Raw genomic sequence first — 20,140 nt, 5'->3', positions numbered from 1 at the left:
TTTTTTTTTTTTTTTTTTTTTTTGCTTTCACTGCTTCTGTACCAGTCGTACACATAATGCCCGTGAGTGCATTTATAACAGAAATCAATACTCACGTGGTGCATATACATCTTGACATACATTCAGTGTCTACTTCTGTGTTTTGGCATTAAACATGCTTACATATTTGTGTGCAAGTATTAAGCTCACGTGTGTTCTCTCATTCCACTCCTATCAGACTGACCTTGGCAGTGATCGTCTCCAATTCCTGGCAGCTCATGTACTCCTATAAATCATTCCTCTGGCTGTATCTGCCTTTGATTGGTTTGATTTCAACCATTAAATCCAATTCAGTCATGAAGGCAGAATCGGGATGGAGGGGGCAGGAGGCAGGCTAAAGAAGGATTCCTCAGCCTTGATGAAATGAAAACATGCATTTGCAAAATGAATCGCGGTTCAGAGTGTGTGAGGTGGATGAACTGAAACTGAGTGCTTGCTAGCCTTCTTCACTGAGCAGCAATTGTTCACTGTAGGTTAATAATAATAGCTGGGCAGAAGAGATGTTCTACATTTAGGTTCTGGAGGAAGGCTTCGTTTCTATTTACTGCAAAGCAAAAACCAACAACAGTGTATGGAATAGTTTAGCTCCAGTCATTACAGTGTCTCTTACAGGTGCAGTGGCAGCCAGTAACTTCCAATTTTGCCAACTTAGCTTTTAAGACTCTTTTAGCCGTTAAAGGAACCTACCAACAATGTTTTTTTTTCCTCAAAAATGCAGTTTACTAGTGTTAGTGCCTTCCTGTTTTTGGATCCTCTTTCTCTCTGAGTAGTGTAGGCATTTTAGTTGCATATTACACTGCTATGGCAAGAGCTTAAAGATAACAGCTAATATTACAGGTGGGTAGGAGTTTGGTTTAACTTGATTTTTTTTTTTAAGTTTCATTCTAAAAGTTGCATGTGAGGTCATGGAGCATGTCCAGTCCCTGTCTGGCCGAAGGAGTAGACAGCATCAAGATTTTCCCATTATTACCCAACCAAATGTGTCAAATTCAAATCTTAAATCAAGGGTGATGCTAAGAAAAATGTATCCATTCTTTCAATGCTACTCTATTTTCAGTGATTGTGTATGCAAATGCTCTTTTAGCCTTGTGGCAGTGGGAGTAACACTAAAATCACTTCAGCCTGTTCCTGGGGGTTTGAGACAAAGAAAGTGTAGAATATATACATAAAATAACAGTCAAGCCTGAAGCATCCAGTTTTAGTGTCAGTCTTTTATAAAAATGTTATGTATGTAGCCACTAGCCCCCTAAGCCCTTTTGGAAATCTCCATGTTGAAAACATTTTCAAATTCAACCACTGATATTTTCACATCTGTAAGGACTAAATAAACAACCTTGGTCACCATGGATGCAAATCTGCTGCAGGAGAAATGTGAATCACAACAATGCTACAGTCATAGTAGCAATAGGCTGCCTCTTCTTTGAATGTGCCATGCTCTTCAAAAATGTTTTAAAAATGTCCAAAGGTTGTATTTTAATAACAGATACAGGTACAGGTCCCCATCAGATGGAAAATGTTATTTTAGGACACTTTAACAAAATTCTCCTTGATTCTCATCACTCTTTGGTCATGACATTACATTACTTTAACTGTAAAAATGTATCTTTGCGTATCTAAAATACATATTTGCAAGTTTCAGTGTATTACTTGACTTATGTAACTCTAGATCATTGGCCCCTTTAGAATGTGCATTTCTATGGAGTTGCTACCTCTCTTTGCATCCTCCCCTCAGTCACTTGCTGCAGCTCAAGCACACCAGCTCACCTACGTCTCAAACGCAGTAAAACCGGTATGCACTAATAATGGCAAATTCTTATATTGGAAATATTTTAGCCGCACATGTTTGAACTGGAAACCAATTGTGAAGAAAAAGATGAATACACAAAACCCCACCCTATGAGTGAAACACCGTCTGAATCCATATCTTTGAGATTGTCATTTGTACACTGCTGTTTTAGGTCAGAATTGCTCCCTTGTGGTGCTGACTGCTTATTAGCCTTATAATGTCTCTTCTAACATATAAAAAGCACCTTATGGGCATGCTAACAAGGAAAAAAAACCTGAGTAAATCAGAATATTTTCCATCACTGCTTCCAAAACGAGTAAGAATTTTGTGTGGCACCTCTATCTCTGTCATCATCATGAATTACCTCTGTGACTTTCTGCTCGTGTTCACGTGTCTGTCTGCATACAAAGAACGTGTCTGGTTTCTCTTTTGAATGCAGAGCACGCATGCAGATGGGAGTCGAGTCTCAGTGTGGTTGAGATTCCTTTTTTTCCCCTTGTGTGTGTGCTTGGCCTTGCCCAGTGCAGCAGTCTCAAAGTGCACTAATTGAATAAAAAGTAATTGTGATGTATTTAGGCAGCTGCTGACCCTCGTTGTTCAAGTGGGTAAAGCCATTAGCTCAAGCATAAGGTTTACTGCGGTGGACATGCACAAAAACAAATCGTAGAGGCGAGAGAACACAAAGGCAGCAGGTTGGTTTAAGTGGTTTGGGCATTTGTGCATTTTTGTCATGCATTATTCTGGTACAAACAACCAAGGTACATGCTTGAAGGCACAGGCGACCATGTAAACTATTAATTCACTCAAGAAAATGAAAAACAAGAGCTAAAAGGTTTTCCAGCAGCAACAGCAATGTGCTGTCATCTCTCCGTACTTTGTATTAAAGTCAGCATGCAGAGCGAACAACAAACACGGCGGCTAAATGATGTCAGTTTCAGCTTCGTCTTGATTGTCTCAAAGCCTTCCTTAATGTGTGCTGGGTTTCAAGGGCATCTATTTATTCATTCATTTATTTATTTATTTATTTATTTATTTGACCTTTTAGTGTTTGACACACTGTACCAGTTAAAATAAATAAATAAATAAATAAGTACACACACAAACATGATCAGTATGTATTTCAAAGCCTCCTAGGGAATTGTTTGACCTTGGAAATTACATAAGTTATTGATAGAAATATCCACTCATATGTGCATTTACTGAACTGAGCTCTCATTTGTTTGTGTAACCTGAGGTGAATGTGAGGTTAGTTAGTTTTTATTTCATTCATTGACAAAAGAAAAAACAGACAAAAAAAAAAAAAACAACAATCCAAAACAAAAACAAACATTTCCAGACTTCTGAGTGAAAGGGAGCAGAAAAAGAATAAACTTATGTAATCTGTCCCTTTATAACAAACAATCAGTTTACAATAAGCTTTTAAAACAAAAACAAATGACTATAAAGTCTGAGAGGTCTGCACTGCCACTCTATCAAAGTTTTCTCACATAACAACACTGTGATACTCTTAATTCAGTTATTATGTGTGATTTAGATTCTTTTGATTTCTTGTCTAGATTGTTCCATAAATTGACCCCTTTCACAGAAATGTAACGTCCCATTAATTTCATCCTAAATCTTGGTTTTGTGAAGATCTCTGCTCCTTTTAAGTTATACTTACTTTCTCTTTTTGCAAATCTGTTCTGGACATTGAGTGGTAAAGTTTTAAACATAATTTGCAGACTACTATAATCTACTATGTTGTGAAATTTCAACAATTTTAACTGAAGGAATAATGGGTTTGTTGGATGTCTGTATGTTTTTTAGACTGATTATTGTTATGGCTCTCTTTTCTGTAAAATGAAAACTGACTGGATGTTTGTCTTACAGCCATTTCCCCAAACTTCAACACAGTAGGTCAGATATGGAAGAATTAGAGAATTATCTAACATGTACAGTGCTTTGTTATCCAACAAATCCTTCACTTTGTATAATATAGCAATTGTTTTTTGATGTTTTTACTTTTGTATAATTTATATGTGATTTCCAGTTCAAATTCTCATCAACCATGACACCAAAAAACTTAGTTTCCCTCACTCTATTAATTTCAATACCAACTATATTAATTAAAAAATCAGCGTCTTTCCCTCTGTTACAAATATCATAAAGTTTGTTTTTTCCCCCAGATTTAGTGACAATTTATTGACATCAAATCATTTTTATTTTTCTAAATTATTTTTTGACCACTTCCAACACCTGTGTTCAATTTTCCCCACAATAAAATAAAATCATATCATCTGCAAAGAGAATACATTTGAGCAGTTTAGATACAGAAATAAAGTGATTGATATATAAAATAAATAGTTTTGGTCCAAGGACCGACCCCTGAGGCAGATCACATTTTACTAGATATGATTCAGAATTTGCATTATCTATCTGCACATACTGCTTTCTATTTATAAGTAACTACAAATCCACTGATGTGCCACCCCTCTGATGCCATACTTAGTTTGTTCAGAAGTATAGTATGATCTATTGTATCAAAAGCCTATTTAAGGTCAGCAAAGGTTCAGTGTTAGTGTTTCATTTCTGCTTCATCAAATTTGGTATTTGGCAGTCGCAGCTGAGGATTTTTAGAACAGGTTCAATAGCATCACTGTTTACTGAATCAATGTTATAAGGTTCTCTAATTTACAGTTTGTAGGTGGAAGCAAACATATCAACTCTTGTTGGAGTTTTTCAAATCTTAATCTAGCCCTCTGATAGAGATAAGTAGACTTATTATATTTCAAAATTCTCCAAGATTTCTTTTTATCCACAGAGCCCAAGATAGTTCATTTTGGCCTTACAGTTGTGGAGCTGTTACTAACTGGATTTGCAGATAGTTTTTTTTTTCAAGGACTGAAGTGGTTGAATCAACATCACCTTTAAATTCAGTTATGTGCAATTCCATATCAATGAGATCTAAGCTAGAGAATAGTTAATTAATTATGGGATGTTTTGTTTTTATTGATTTTTTTTTTTAAATTTACCAGTTGAATTGTGAATTCCACCATTTTATAACAGGGTTTGCAATGAGGACAGATGATTAAAGAGATGCTGCTGTTGATTTTAATACAACATTTAAATGTTCATGCATATTATACTTACATAGGCCCAATTCTAGATGCATATCATGTATAAATCAAAACTATCAGTAAGGATAAATAAAATGAGCGTTGTGCATGTTGTTTATTATGCAGTGAATATTAAAGATTTGACCTTTTGAAGTCAGATTAAATGGGTGGTAAGCAACATAGTGATGTCCACACAAAATAAATGTGAGCCGTATCTTCTCCAGTACATTTCCAGAAAACATTCCTATATATTCCAACATCAAAGTCCGTACCCTATGCTAATCTTTGCACATGCATTCCATAACAGCTAATTGAAAGAAAAAATTGCTTCTTGTGAAATGAAATGAAATGCATTAAGATAATGCTGCAGCTAGCAGGAATCAAATGAAGGAGAAATGTCCATAATCTTCTGTGTTTGCTAATGCTAACATATATAGAGATAGATTGATATATGGTTTGAGCTGAGTGAGGCACTGCTCTGAAACTTTGAGTCTCTGCAATGGTCCAATATTCTGTCTCACATCACCCTCCTGAGACTGCATGCCTGTGTGGATTTTCATTCTGTTTGAATGGTAGTATGTTGCAGTAAACAATGTCACTCTCCTCTACAAGAGCCCGGCACTTTGAGACAGCAGTAGAACACTTCAGTGTATGAAGTGTTATCCTAATGCTGACATAACGAATCTATTTTAACACAACAAGAGCCATAGTAAACTACCTGACACTTCTCAGCACCTCAGCAAAGAGCCCTGCAAAACTGCCGAATGACACTTTAGCATCTTCAGAGTAGTGTCCTATTTCTAACGTCATGTGGGAAAGGTGGTGGTTATGAGCTCTTGATTCACAACAGGCAATAAGACATGAGTATGTATAGAAACAGTATGGTTCCCCAGCATTTACTTGTAAATATTAACAGGGAATGTTTTGTCATCTTGGCTGTCACCTGGTTGAGATTGTTTTTTTTCTCCACAACAGTAGGTTGGAAAACTGTCTTACTTCATTTCTGTGAAACTGCATGATGTTTAAACTAGATGACATATTCAGACTTAAGGATATGTGTAGGTTAATGAATAATTCATGCAGTCATCTGCCTACATTACTGGCAAATGGACTTGATAGTAATCGGTAGCCCAAGACTTTTTAGATATATTTACAGAGTGATGTTAGTTTGTCACTTATAATAATGTGCCAGTTAAAATTAGATTTTAACCTTGAATGTCCCGAATGACATTCATGGTAGAACAGAGCTTCTGGGTTGAAATTAACACTGTGTTTACACTGAAAATCTACAATGAGTGGTCATTAAAAAAGACAATTGAAAAAACAAAAACTTTTAAAAGTCTCTAATTGGCCATTATTTTTGTTGTAACACTTGTTTCAATGAAAAACTTTATTGGAATTGGCATTGGACAAACAAGCTGGAGACTTCTTGCCTGCATTCATTATGAGATCCACAAAGTGGACGGTCGATTGAGCAGCGAAGTCAGATGTTTAGGCCATGCATTAAAAGGTGCATGTTAGTTAATAAATCAGACATGCTTAATAAAATTTGCACCATGTCTGGAAAGCTTACAAGGCTTCAACCGAACATTGAGTACATTGAGTAACTGTACAGTGAGTTCTGTGAGATGTATGGGAGGCAGATGACTGAAAAATGCTATGCACTTTTGAACACAGTAATTGGCTTTCAGAAACGAAACCTTTAAAGGGATTAAACCTAAAACTGCAGCTAAGCTAATGACAGTTAGTTGAGAATAGTCAGAGGAATCCCTACATAAATTATAAGGGTTTGAAGACGAATAAAATGAACACTCGGGTTGTTTTTTTTTTTTTTTTTTAATTTGCTCTCAATACTTAAATGTACTGTTTCCCACAAAGCATATCTTCTGAAATGCATCACAACTAATTGGATGTGCATTAAGCGTGAAAAAGCTGATCGGGAGCAAAAAAAAAAAAAAAAAAATGTTCTACAAAAATCCATCATGGCTTCCTGGCAGCTTCAAAAGAGTTTGGATGTGTGAATACTTCCGAGCCGCTGCTCTTAACTGCCAAGTCGTTCCGCTGGTTATCCCCGTGAGATTCAAATGCAGCCTGAGATCAGTTTCAGCATATGGAGCGTGTGGAGAATCCATTTGAGCTGTCTGGGGAAGCCAGTTGTTCATCAGTGAGCAAGCCAGGGGTGAAACTGGCTTCCTGGGAGACCTTTGGGGGAAGAAGGGTGGACAGCTTTCAAAGAAGTGGATAAAGCAGGGCTGCACACATGTGTGAAACAGAATCACATTTTACACACCACTACAAACAGAGCTTCATTTGTCTTTCTCACCAGTAATCCCTTCGGTTAATTCGCCATTCCATTTGATCCCAGTGGTCCGACGTGTCACCTCGAGCTACACCGAGTCACTAACTTGTGTATAGGGAGAAGTTGGTGTGAAATTAAGCTCAGTTCTGGTAAAATTTCCGCTTCTATACATGTCTGCTATATAAGCCGGCCTCGTTTCCGATATGGTGGATGGAGTTTAAGGTTTGCTCGTCACATAGAAGCGTGACAGGATGACTCTGGCATCCTCTATCCTACCTCGTCTCCTCTCTCTAAATGAAATTCATCCCTCTCCCCCTTTTTTCCTTTCACACCTCAGCACTCATTTTAATTAGCTGGCTCTCTGATCCCTTTTTTCCTCTCTCTCTCTGATAATTCTCCCTCGTTTTCTTTCCATTTCTTTGTCTCTCTCTCTCTCATTCGCGCTCATTATAGTCATTTCTCAGAGTAATTAATGAGCTGATATCTGCTTTCGTGTCACAAGGGTCATGAGCTTTCTCTCTCTACCTCCCTCTCTTCCTTCCTTTCTCTCTTTCTCTCTCTCTCTGTATGTATCACCAGTACATATGAGTCATCTGGTGCTCTATTTAGGCTGCTGCTCTGTATTTCTGCTCTTCTTTTCTCTGCACTCAAACAGAAAAGGGAAAGAAAAACAAGGATTGTATGACCTCCGACATCGCAGCAGATTACAGCTCAGTAATTACACAGAGAAATAAAAGAGGGATATAGAGAAGGGACCTCGCAACTAGTTTAGTGAAAGGTGAATGGCTTCTTAATAAGACCTGGTAGTGATTTGATATTACATGAATGTGTAGAATTTCTATCTTGCCAGCAACACTGTTCAGTTGAGCAAATGGAAAAGTGTTCATTGCTAAAATGGTTTTCAGACACATCTTTGTTATGTCCTTCCAGCAGTTATTGTACTGGCTGGAAATATGACACACATCGCAACGTTAAACTTGTTACTGAAGTGACCTGAAGGGCACAGAGGTCCAGAGCATCAGGGTCTGGAGCCTTTGCTTGAAGTGATGGTTAACTTATATTAGTTGTAAAGTCAATCAAGTGACCACAAAGAGACACAAAGCAAGCAGAAATAAAAGCTGAAAATAGCCACAAAACCACATATAAGAAGGATTAAATTGCGAGGTCTTGTCTGAGTTCTGCTTTGGAATAAATAACAGACCTGCAGAGTGAGGGTGAGTGGTGTCGGTTTGACTGAAAGTCCATATTTGGGAAGCGCTGTGTAGAAACACCACAGTAATGAATTCACACCACAGATGGAGGCCAAACTGAGCAAAATGCATTTTCATTTTAGCACCTTAATTGTGTCTGTGTCAGTGAGGTGATGTACGGTTTCCTGATGAGACCAATTCTTTCTACAAGACATCCATTAGTGTTTTTTTTTTTTTTTTTTTTTTTTTATTTATACAAATGGATGCAATTAATCTTGTAAACAACAACTAAACAGGTAGGAATTGATTAAAACAACCTGTTTTAATTGATATATTTGCTGCTCAAATGCTGCTTCATCATCTATCCATATCCTTTTGTGTCCAAGTGCTTGCTGCATTTTCAAAATTCACTGATTTCTCCTTCATTGATTGTCTCCTTTTCTGTTTGTACAATCATTGTCATAAATGCTCTGATTATTTAGAACAAACAGTCCCAGTCTAATGACATTTTCAGTGCAGTTCTCTCATTTATTCATTGATCAGTGAGATGATATTCACTGGCACATGCTCTGGGTTCTGAAGTTGTGAAACAACCATCATTATTCAGTAATAATTCCAGTTCGAAGTCATTGATACATTCTCATGAGTTTCAAGCTCTCAAGTCTGCAGTTAAAAAGGATGTTGAATAAAGTCAATTACTCACAGTTTGGTAACTCAGAGTGACTTGTAACTGATCAAATAAGCTGTTGCTTACAACTTACGTACTATTTATAAAGATTCACTAATTATGTAAGGTATTGGTAGTATATTTCTAGTTTTACTTTTAAATTTGATAAGAAGTTCACTGAAAAAATGTTGCAATACATCACACACACAAAATGTCTGCATCGTTCTGCTGTATTTTCTATGTGATAAACTGTGAGAAAGGCTTACTGAGGTACAACCCTGACTTCTGTTTCATCCTCACCAGGTCTGTCTTGCCTTTGTATACGGATGTGTACGTCAGCGAGTGTGTGCGTGTGTGTTTGCACTGTGATCTCTTTAATCTGATTCTCCCATGTCCTTCAAACTCCAATCAAGGTTGTCATTAATGAGCATTTTCCCTCTCCCTGCCTAACCTTGCTCCATCTCTCTCTCTCTCTAACTCTTCCCTAATTAACTACAAGCGCTGCTGTTTGCTATGATGACGGAATATGCGTGCCTGTTTGCATCCATGTGATGTGCATGTATAGCAATACAGCTGAGCAATAAATGACTCTCAGAAACGCCCCCTTGTTTTTGATTAGCAATGTCCTAAAAGTTGGTGGTGATTCAACTCTGAGGCCCGTGGCTTCATCTAGTCATGTTTGCCTGTGAAGATTTTTAACTTAATCAGAGTCAGTTTCACTCAAGTTGCCAACTATGATAAAGGTTCAGGATTTATTCATTGATGTGTGCAAGTACTACCACAATACAATGACAACAGGTCGCTGCAGAGAGCAGCTCATACTTCACATACTGCACTTAGCGCCATATCTTTAATATAGACACTTAACTTTGAATGCAGCTCTCTGCATTCTGACTGGCATTCAGTTTAGTTGATATAGGAAGAAGTGCAGTGGATGATGAGTAGTCTATTAGCCCAGAGTAGGAGGAGAAGGTTATACTTAATGGTGGGAACGCTGCCCAGTGTGAAGCACACTTTCCTCACACTGCTGAAGGCTTTGTAGATACTGTGAAAGTATTAAAATATTAATAAATGGATTATGATTCAGTTTCCTGCTTTTTTCAATTTACATCAAACTGTCAAAAGGGAAAAAAAAAGTCTAACATCATTAACGTTTTTCTTTGTTTTTGTCTATTGTTTTTTTCAGGTGTTGTATCCAGGTAGGGGTGGTAACCATGGAGAGGCTGTTGCTGTGTGTGATGCTGGCAGTTGCCATGGCAGTGCGGGCACAGATCTGCCCGAAGCGCTGCGTATGTCAGATCCTGTCACCCAACCTGGCAACCCTCTGTGCCAAGAAAGGTCTGCTGTTTGTACCTCCCAACATTGACAGGCATACAGTGGAGCTGCGGCTGGCTGACAACTTTGTCACAAGGTGAGGATCAAACCAGTAATAATACCACTTCCATATTACCACTACCACAGTAGTTGTATACTGCCCCACTGCAGCTTTGCCAGTGCATTACCACTGATTCTGCAGACGGCTCTGCATTAAAATACTACTGTTTACAGTACACTGCAATATGTAAGACTTATTATACTGTCATATCAGGCAAGTAACACCTGTACAATGTTTTGTAATGTGACAAATTTAAATAGCACCTTGTTGCACAGATAATAATACCACAAACTTTCCCCAGTAGCTAAATCCATACTGTGTACTGTTTTTTTTTTTTTTTGTTTGTTTTTTTTTTAAATTGAAATCCGTGTCATGTTGTTAGCTTTCCTGACAACATCAACCTAGTGGAAATTTGCACTTGCATACACTACTGTTCAATAGTTTGAGGTCAACCAGACAATTTCATGTTTTCCATGAAAACCCACACTTTTATTCATGTGCTAACATAATTGCACAAGGGTTTTCTAATGATCAATTAGCCTTTCTACACAATTTGCTAACACAGTGTACCATTAGAACATAGGAGTGTTGGTTGCTGGAAATGGGCCTCTGTACTATGTGGATATTCCATTAAAAATCAGCTGTTTCAATCTAGAATAGCCATTTAACACATTAACAATATCTGGACTGTGTTTCTGATCAATTTAATGTTATCTTCACTGAAAAAACTGCTTTTCTTTCAAAAATAAGGACATTTCTACGTGACACCCAAACTTTTGGGTGGTAGTGTATTTAGTCATGGTTAGAAATAAAAGGTTATTTGTTTCGTTGTAATATCACTCCAGTATGGAGCCTCCTAAAGGTCACAGCAAGATTAGTTTGAAGGCCATTTTTTGTCTTACTTCGCAACATACTTTACATTCTGATTCGTACAGAGTTAGAGTGTTGGTCCAGTCCAACTCTAAAACAGTGCCAGGTTAGGGAGACACTCTGCAGATGCTATGAAAAGGAGAAATGGTGTGTCTCGCTACATGATGCATTTATTACTTCTTGTTTATTTTTAAAGGTTGATCTCTCACAGTATCCAGCTCCCAATTGTGAGCACAACTGCGGCTCTGCCTGGCTGGGATGGGTTAGCTGTGGTTGTATGTAAATTATTATGCAGACTTTGGCTGATTTTGGTGCTTATAGTGCGTCCAAATGTTACCATTTGAACCTGTGCTTCTTTCATGACAGATACGTTATTCGGTTATTTAGGAGTTTAGGAATGCAGCTGCTTCAACACAACACTCAGCCAGCAAAACTACCACTGCACGCACACTACTAAACTGTTAAACATGCATATGTAACAGCCAAAATTCAGACGCTACACTGACTCTCTGTAGTCACAACTGTATAAACTGTGGGCTACAATGATACAGTAATATGCAGCCTATAGACTGTTATGAATGTAACTACACAGAGTCAGTGCACCCTCTGTTGTGACTTTAGTCTGTACCATTGCAGTAGGAAAGAGCATTAGTGGGGCAGGATATGCAGTGCTCTCACTCATTGCTGCCAGACACACCGTATGACTGTAGCCTTGAGATGACATGGCCGTGGCCATTATTGCAATTGCGTCTGAAGTCTGAACATTAACCATATATTTAGTCATAGCTTCACCATCACAGCAGGCAGAGCGGCTGCAGCTGTACTCCCAACCAGCAGCTGGATACCGTCAGAGATTGGCCTTTTAAAATGAATAATGACAAATAAATGCATTATGTAAAGTGTAACATTGTCTTTCCTTTCCATAGTGTCTGCAGATTGTTTCTCTTCAATGATAATGTAGTTTAACAGCACTGGACCAGCACACAAAATGTTTATATGGATCAGAAGGAATATCAAGTATATTGTGAGGTAATGTGTTGTGAGGTTATGAAAGGTTTTGTTAGGGAACGTAAACCATTGCGAGTGAGTGATGTAAGTACAACGCCAACACACTGCTATAAATGTTTTCTGTTCATATAATATGGCTGCTATTTTACTTCTAACAAGTCCAGTTTAGTCGCTCGCCTGGTCGTTCCCAACTCGTGTTGACAGTGCTAGTGTTACTATTGGTGATACTGTAACAATTAAAACTTTCTCCTACCCCAATATGTTCAATAACCAATTAAGTTATTAGTAGTCATGAAACTGTAAACACAAGGATTATGACTGTAACTTTTGCTTACAACTGCTGTAGGTACATCATACTGTGCTGTCTGATCTAAGTTATGGTTCCTACAATTGTCTAGAATAGTGGCTTGTTACTTTTTCTTGTGCACATCCACAAAGTGGTGGATGCTTAATGTTTTCTTAAGATTTTTTTTATATATACCAATATTTCTGCAGAAGCACTCTGTTCAAATCAATACACAAGAGCTCCTGTTCAGTCTTAATATGTGATGATGAACAATGTTTCCTCAAAACTGGAAGCAGAGACGCTGATCTATGATATCAAGAGACAAATTGTGGAGCTCCTCCAGCGGAGATGAATAAGTGGCTGAATTTTTTTTGACAGAGCGTCATCACCAAGGGTGATTTTTATGGGTATACAAGCACATTATCCACTGGCATTGGAATGAAATAAAACTCATTTTGGCGTAAAAAAAAAAATAAATAAATAAAAACAAAAAGGCACATTCTTCGAGGCCCCAGAGTAAGTCATAGTCGATTCATCGTCAGTGGAGCAGCTCAAGGCTGTCTCCTGATGGCGTTGCAGTTTACAGCCTTGGCTTTCTGGTTGGCAGCCTTTGGTAAGAGTTGTTCTCGCTCACAAATATTGAATGAGCTGCAGTAGATAAAAGGAATACCATATGTGAATGCTGTTTTAGAAGGAATTTTACCTTTAAATATTGAGCGTGTTTTCCCCATTTCCCCTTTCAAGTCTACTGTGCATTTGAACCCTATTAAAAGACTGACAAACACGAAACATTACCTTTTATAGGAATACTCTCTTTTATCTGTAGCTTGGCTCTGATAGAAACTCTGCGTGCCACTCAAAACAGGCTGAAAACAAAGCAGATCTAATACCTATGATACAGTGTATGTGTGTTTGTCATCTAATTTGCCTGTATTTATGTGTGTCCACAGTGTAAAAAGGAAAGATTTTGCAAACATGACACGGCTGGTGGATCTAACATTGTCCAGAAACACCATCTCCTACATCACACCTCATGCCTTTGCTGATTTGGAAAACCTCAGAGCCCTACACCTCAACAGGTATGAACTGACAACAGACGGCTGTAGCACACAGTCCTTTTAATACACCTCAAACGTTGTAAGAATATTTTGTTCTTCAACCTCTCACAGCAACCGGCTCACGAGGATAGGCAACGATACATTCAGCGGGATGTCGAAGCTTCACCACCTGATTCTGAACAACAACCAGCTGTTCCTTATCCACCAGGGAGCATTCAATGACCTGCTGGCGCTGGAAGAATTGGACCTCAGTTACAATAACCTAGACTCTATTCCATGGGAGGCCATTCAGGTCAGGATCTCTTTAAACTTGCAAGACTCTTTGGCTAAAGGCCATAAAAAAAATCCCAAGCTCAGTAAAAAGGTCATAAAAACCTTTTAGATCATTTTTTGAAATTAAAATAAAGATCTCTGGAGCTTTGAAATTGAACAAAAGCCATTATGTGGCCTGTTTAATAAGCCTATTAAGCATTATCACTGGTAACAGTCCTCCTGTCTTACCGGTGCTCTTTGTCAGCATAAAAATAACAATTTGACATTTCAGTAATGTGAGTATGCAGATCTGCTTCCCAAAATGCTTGGGGAAAGTTAGAATGAAGTTTGAGAAATATATACTGTTTTTGACCGTGTATGTAATGCCATTTCTCCACATCCCTTTTCTCCTCAACATCACCACCCTTCTATTTTCAAATGAGTCAAAATCAGAGAATATCCTTATTGAAGCAATAATAAAGGTTGCTGTTTTTCTTCATTATTCATGCAGAGAATGACGAGTCTCCACACATTGAGTTTAGACCACAACATGTTGGACTTCATTCCAGAGGGAACCTTCTCCCTTCTACAGAAACTCAACCGACTGGATGTCACATCGAATAAACTCCAAAAGCTGCCTCCAGACCCACTCTTTCAACGAGCGCAGGTATTCTAATCACATTTACATCCAAAACACAAGAAACAGCAGTACCATAGCAGTTAGGCATTTCATACAGCTTAGCATTGCTATTGTGTAAGTTAGCTGAGTTTAAACAAAGTAGTTACAAACAAACAAATTAATATTGCTACTCATTTACTGAAGGCTTGTCAGAATAACCAGTATGTTGTAGTTACCGAAATGACTAATAAAAACACTTATCAGCATTTCTGCATATTTTTTTTTTTTGGTTTCCCAGTGGAAAGAATTATGTTTTTGCAACCAACATAAAATGGCTGTTGAATTTTCAGTTTGCTTGTAGAATCACTTATACATCTCTAACCTCTGTATTGATTTGTTTTGACAGACCAGCAAAGACTGACTTCAGTCAAATAGCTGCAGCTGTCTGGAGAAACAGAGATATAAAGTTGTGTGTCATCTGCATAGCAGTAATGTTTTGCCATTGTGGCAAATAATACTGTAAATAATAGTCATAGGGATCATCTATATTGAAAACACTAAATGACCTAGAATGCTTTCTTGTGAAACACCATATTCACTATCAAACATCTGTGATGCTAATATAGTCATCTAACTTTACTTTATAGTGATGAAATTTTCAATATAACTGTTGATTTATAGGAGTAGGCTATATTTTAAAAAAAAACAAAACAACAACAAAAAAAAAAGCACCTGTATTTTACAGAAAAAGCAAATACTACTTAGGTAATGTAAATGGAATTTGGTCATGCAGGTTTTGGCCCTTCAGAATAAAAGCAACTTTCTTATCTGACAATGGAAGTACAGAAACATGCTTTAAACAAATTTAATTTGTCAAATGTATGAATATTTTAACCAATTTTTGAATCATGTTCCATGCTTACTTTTGTGGTGATTTAAGCAAATAATTCTGGTAAACAGCTTCACTTCTCCTGAATAATTGTTTTTGGTAGAAAGGAAAAGAAAATTTGCAACTGCCCAGATCATGACTAGTTGAATTCAGCAGCCCAGTGAATATGTGGAATTGACTGTAAAAAAAAAATGCATTTCCTGTCTCATACTCCCAGGTTTTAGCCACGTCAGGAGTCTTGACCTCCTCTTCTTTTGCGCTGTCATTCGGTGGGAACCCTCTCCACTGTAACTGTGAGTTACTCTGGCTGCGAAGGCTAAACAGAGAGGATGACCTAGAGACATGTGCCACGCCTCAGCACCTTTCTGGCCGATACTTCTGGTCCATCCCTGAAGAGGAGTTTCTCTGCGAGCCTCCACTCATCACCAGATACTCCCACGAGATGAGGGTCCTGGAAGGGCAGAGAGTTGCGCTCAGGTATCAGTTCTTGTCTGACAAGCATGATAAAATAGTGTGATGGCATACAATCAATGACAATTAGAGTCAGGTTCTTATTATAGTGTACACTTTGCATTATCCTATAACCAGCCACCACTCTATCTAATCTGACTCACACACAGACACTCAAGAATATGAAAAACCCTACTGCTCAGTGATGCATCAGACAGGGACATTACACAAAAAATTTAGCAGGACAGACAAAACTACATGAAGACAACAACAGATCTGAGAGATGATGATTACTTTATTTGCATATATATTGGTCACAGACTTGCAATCATGATAGATGTTATGTCTCCAAATATGGAAATATGATGAAAATGAGAAAAAAGAGAGCAAAGAGAATCAATGAGATAGTATTATTTCCTTTCCTTTATTGTCCCCTGTCTTCAGCTCCATATATAAGGTATAAGTGAAGATTATCAGAGTTCAACTCAACAGACATTTTTCATTTTCATAGCATATTTGAATCTGAAAAAGCCAGGAAAGTGTGGGGTTACATAATTAGATGTTGATTTTTTATTTTTTTATTTTTTCCCAGCCTTGACTTTCTCATAACATAATATTAGCACGTAATTGGGTACTAAGTAACACCACTGCAATTTATGTCTTTGTTGCTCTCATTTGTTCCATTTCATTTCCAGAAGAAACTGCACTTTATGTAAATTAAAGCTAATTCTAGTTCATAACAGACATTATCACCCATGTGTGCAAAATGCATGACTCTGTGGCAAAGTCCTAAGAAAATTTACTGTATTTCCTAGCACTTACTTCATTGTTTTTATAGCCCCTCACAGTAATTAGAATTACAGACAAAGTGATGGGTACAGCGACCCTGATTTATGCGCTCCTTATTTTTAACTGCTTATAATTTTAATGTCCTTAAAGTAATGTCTGTTCAACCATGCACCGAGACAAGAGCCCATTGTAAGAAATGCTAGTATGAATGTTTCTGTCTTTTCAGTCTCGCAGTATTTAATTTGCATGGCTCATTTTTACACAATCCATGCCTCAGTTTTCATAAAACTAAAATCTGTCATTGCTTGTTTGTCACTGTTTGTGGTCTTGTGTTTGAACCTCTGCCTAATGACTGAATTACATATGTAGTTGTTTGGTGACCGGCTTTTGGAGCTGTTTGTCAGACTTACACAAGGCCTTTTAAAATGTTACTATGGACTCCAGGAACATTTAGAATTTTTAAATTTTTTTTCTTGAAAAGGAAAGTTTTATAAATTGATTAGGAAAATAATTACCACTTTTATTTACTCAAGTGCTTTTTGACAGTAAAATACGTGTACCTGTATAGATAGTTTCAACTTGTTTAACTTTTTGGCTTTCAGTATGTACATAGAGAAAAAGGGTCACTTTTATTCAAAGGCAGTAATATAAGTGTAAGTGTGTTTTAACTCAAATTAATGTGCTCTGTCGACACAGTAGATAATGTTCAGACTTGTTTCCTTTCAACTCGAGTCCCAGAGGGAAGGTGAAGGGATTCCAGAAACCACCATCAAACAGTGCTCTTCTTTTCCTGTACACCTGACCCCATTCTGATTCTAATAAGTTCCACTCCACTGCTTTCTTTCCTTAAAGATGTAAGGCAAGAGGGGACCCAGAGCCAGCCATCCACTGGATCTCTCCTGAGGGCAAACTGGTGTCTAATTCCTCCAGAACGTTGGTCTACAACAACGGTACCCTGGACATCCTCATCAGTACTGTGAAAGACACTGGCTCCTTCACCTGTATCTCCTCCAACCCTGCCGGTGAAGCCCACCAAACAGTAGACCTGGTGATCATAAAACTCCCTCACATCTCCAACAACACCAACAACATCCAAGAGCCCGACCCGGGATCGTCTGACATTTCCACGTCGACCCGAGGCGGTGCCAACGGGAGCAACGTGACCGGTGACGTGAAGGGTGGGGTGGATAAGAGGGTGGTGACAGCAGAGGCCACATCATCAACTGCACTGATCAAGTTCAACTTCCAGAGGAATATACCAGGCATCAGGATGTTCCAGATACAGTACAACGGAACCCAGGATGACTCGCTGGTTTACAGGTAAGATTGACAATAACACTATGTCCCAGTGACGTCCATCACGGTGCAGTCAGATGGTTTCCACAGTGGAAACTGAACCATGATGTGGTCAATATGGAGGTAGAGAATTACCCAAGTCTGAGTTGGATAGATTAGATTACATTAGATTAGATGCAACTTTAATGACTTTAATGATGTTGGAAAATGAGAGCACAGGAAATAGAAGCAGAACAGAACACAACATGGAATAGAATTGAGAATTTAAGGCAACTAGGGCACTTTTACAAGGTCACAACAGGAGTGATATAAAGGTACTACAAGCATGCTACGAAGAAGCTACATGGGCACTACAAGGTCAGTGTAGGAGCACTATTAAGGCACTAATCTAGCAGTAACGGTCAGGACAAGCGTGCTACATAAGCAATACTGGGGTAGGAATATGGAAATTAAATATATGTTACGGTGCAACATACTGTATATATAGCATGTAGGAGGTAGCTATGGTACTGAATGTACTAAGATACAAAAAGTGTCAAATAAAACTAAATAAAAGGCTGCTTAATAATAAAATATGTGATTTATTCAGTGTGACTGAAATTCATCCAAGATGCTTCCCTGTCAGAAAAAGACTTTATGATAATGTGGAACTCTGAACATTGTTTTTATCAGAGCACACTACAGGCTATCTATCAGTGTTTATTGCATTACAGCTGAGACAGACAGTTCACATCAGGGCACGTTAGACCAACAAGGAGATGAAACAGAGATGGAAAGCAAAGAGACATGAGAAAGTTCATGATCCTCAGTTCAAAACCCGGCAAACCAGCGCAGCACAGTCCAACCTGCTGACTAAACCAGGACAGCCTTGACAGGGAAAGCTCCGATGGCCTTTCCTGACTTTTACCGTTTGCTCAGGATTACACAGATTAGATTGATCTCACAGGGAATGATTGTTATTTGAGCTAAATATTTACTCCATTGAAATGCGGGAGGGAAGGGCACTAACAAACAACTGGAGCTTCTGTAGGGAAATCTGCCAGCATGAGCTGACTTTCGTATCACTGCTAATCCCTATACATACTTCATCAGTACGCATCATCATCAGGAAGTGGGGAGTGCATTGGGATTGACCATCTGGATCACGATGATGACGATACTTAGGAAAGTCTTCTCTCAAGACTGATCTTTTGCTAAAAGATGTGAATTTGCGATTCTTGATTTTACAGTTTTTTTTATCGCTCTTTGACTGCAGCAACAAATGATTAACAAGCAGAGATCATTTACTGATGAGTCTGCTGGTATTATCTGCCATGCATATTTTTCCTAATCTCTGTTCATAATTCATCAGCACTTAACCTCATTCAGGGAATGCAGCTACGGAGAGACGGCGCCAGGGGGATTTAAAGCTGTCCGTCTTCTAAAGATAACATCATAGCATTTTACATTAAGATAGCTGTTTTTTTTCCTCTCTATGTTTTTCAATGTTACCCTTTGTATTTTGTTCACAAAGTATTTGTACCTTTGTGTATTTTTCAGCCTGAGTCTTAAGAATATTAAGTTGGAGAATATGAAAAACAGGCAGCCTTTCACCACCCACTCTGATCGTTTCTTTCTCTATCACTCTTTCTCACTTTATTTCTTTCTTGTTTTCTATTCATCTGTTCCCCTTTCTCTGTTTTTTTTTTCCAATATGAAGTCATTTGTGTGTCTCTGTGTTTTTTGGGGTTTTTGTTTTTTGCAGTTCTCTTGTCTTTAGATAGCGGATTGATTTCCATTCAACACCTCTGCTGACACAAAGCAGCGGCCCATTGATTCTTTTTTTTTTCATTACCCAAACACAGAGAAGAAAAGGAAGAAGGACAGAGAGGGAAAAATAGAAAAGAATGTTTGAAAAAAAGGGAGAGGATGGATGGAAAATAGACAGGGGGACAGCAGAGAGGAAATGTGATGAGGGTAGGAGAGAACGAGAATGACTGGCAAAGAAAAACTGGCCTTATTATCGCAGACAGGGAACTTACTTTTCAGTTTCAATGAGTTTATTGATTTGCTACACATTGACATTTCTGTGTTTTACTCCCCACCTGCTCAACATAATGCTGCTGGGTGTTGGAGAGATTCTGTATGTTTTCTTCTAACTGTGAGTTCTATGAGTAACAGTTTCAACCTTTA

At 38.1% G+C, this 20,140-nt stretch overlaps 1 protein-coding gene across 2 annotated transcripts in view; it reads left to right on the top strand.

The window, feature by feature from the left end:
- The window catches only part of LOC111564080 (leucine-rich repeat and fibronectin type-III domain-containing protein 5-like), a 137,484-nt gene that overhangs the window by 95,018 nt on the left and 22,326 nt on the right, over nt 1-20,140 (top strand). For both annotated transcript variants that reach the window (XM_023263429.3, XM_035945045.2), the window contains 6 exons: nt 10,263-10,487; nt 13,566-13,694; nt 13,785-13,965; nt 14,437-14,592; nt 15,651-15,910; nt 17,525-17,992. In XM_023263429.3, the coding sequence (XP_023119197.2) occupies nt 10,291-10,487; nt 13,566-13,694; nt 13,785-13,965; nt 14,437-14,592; nt 15,651-15,910; nt 17,525-17,992 (1,391 nt within the window). In that variant the 5' untranslated portion in view covers nt 10,263-10,290. The remainder of the gene's footprint in view (nt 1-10,262; nt 10,488-13,565; nt 13,695-13,784; nt 13,966-14,436; nt 14,593-15,650; nt 15,911-17,524; nt 17,993-20,140) is intronic.

The sequence above is a fragment of the Amphiprion ocellaris genome, chromosome 20, assembly GCF_022539595.1.
Source record: "Amphiprion ocellaris isolate individual 3 ecotype Okinawa chromosome 20, ASM2253959v1, whole genome shotgun sequence".
NCBI classification, from domain to species: domain Eukaryota; kingdom Metazoa; phylum Chordata; class Actinopteri; family Pomacentridae; genus Amphiprion; species Amphiprion ocellaris.
The sequence above is the reverse complement of the archived record's forward strand: the minus strand, read 5'-3'. Positions and strand labels throughout refer to the sequence as shown.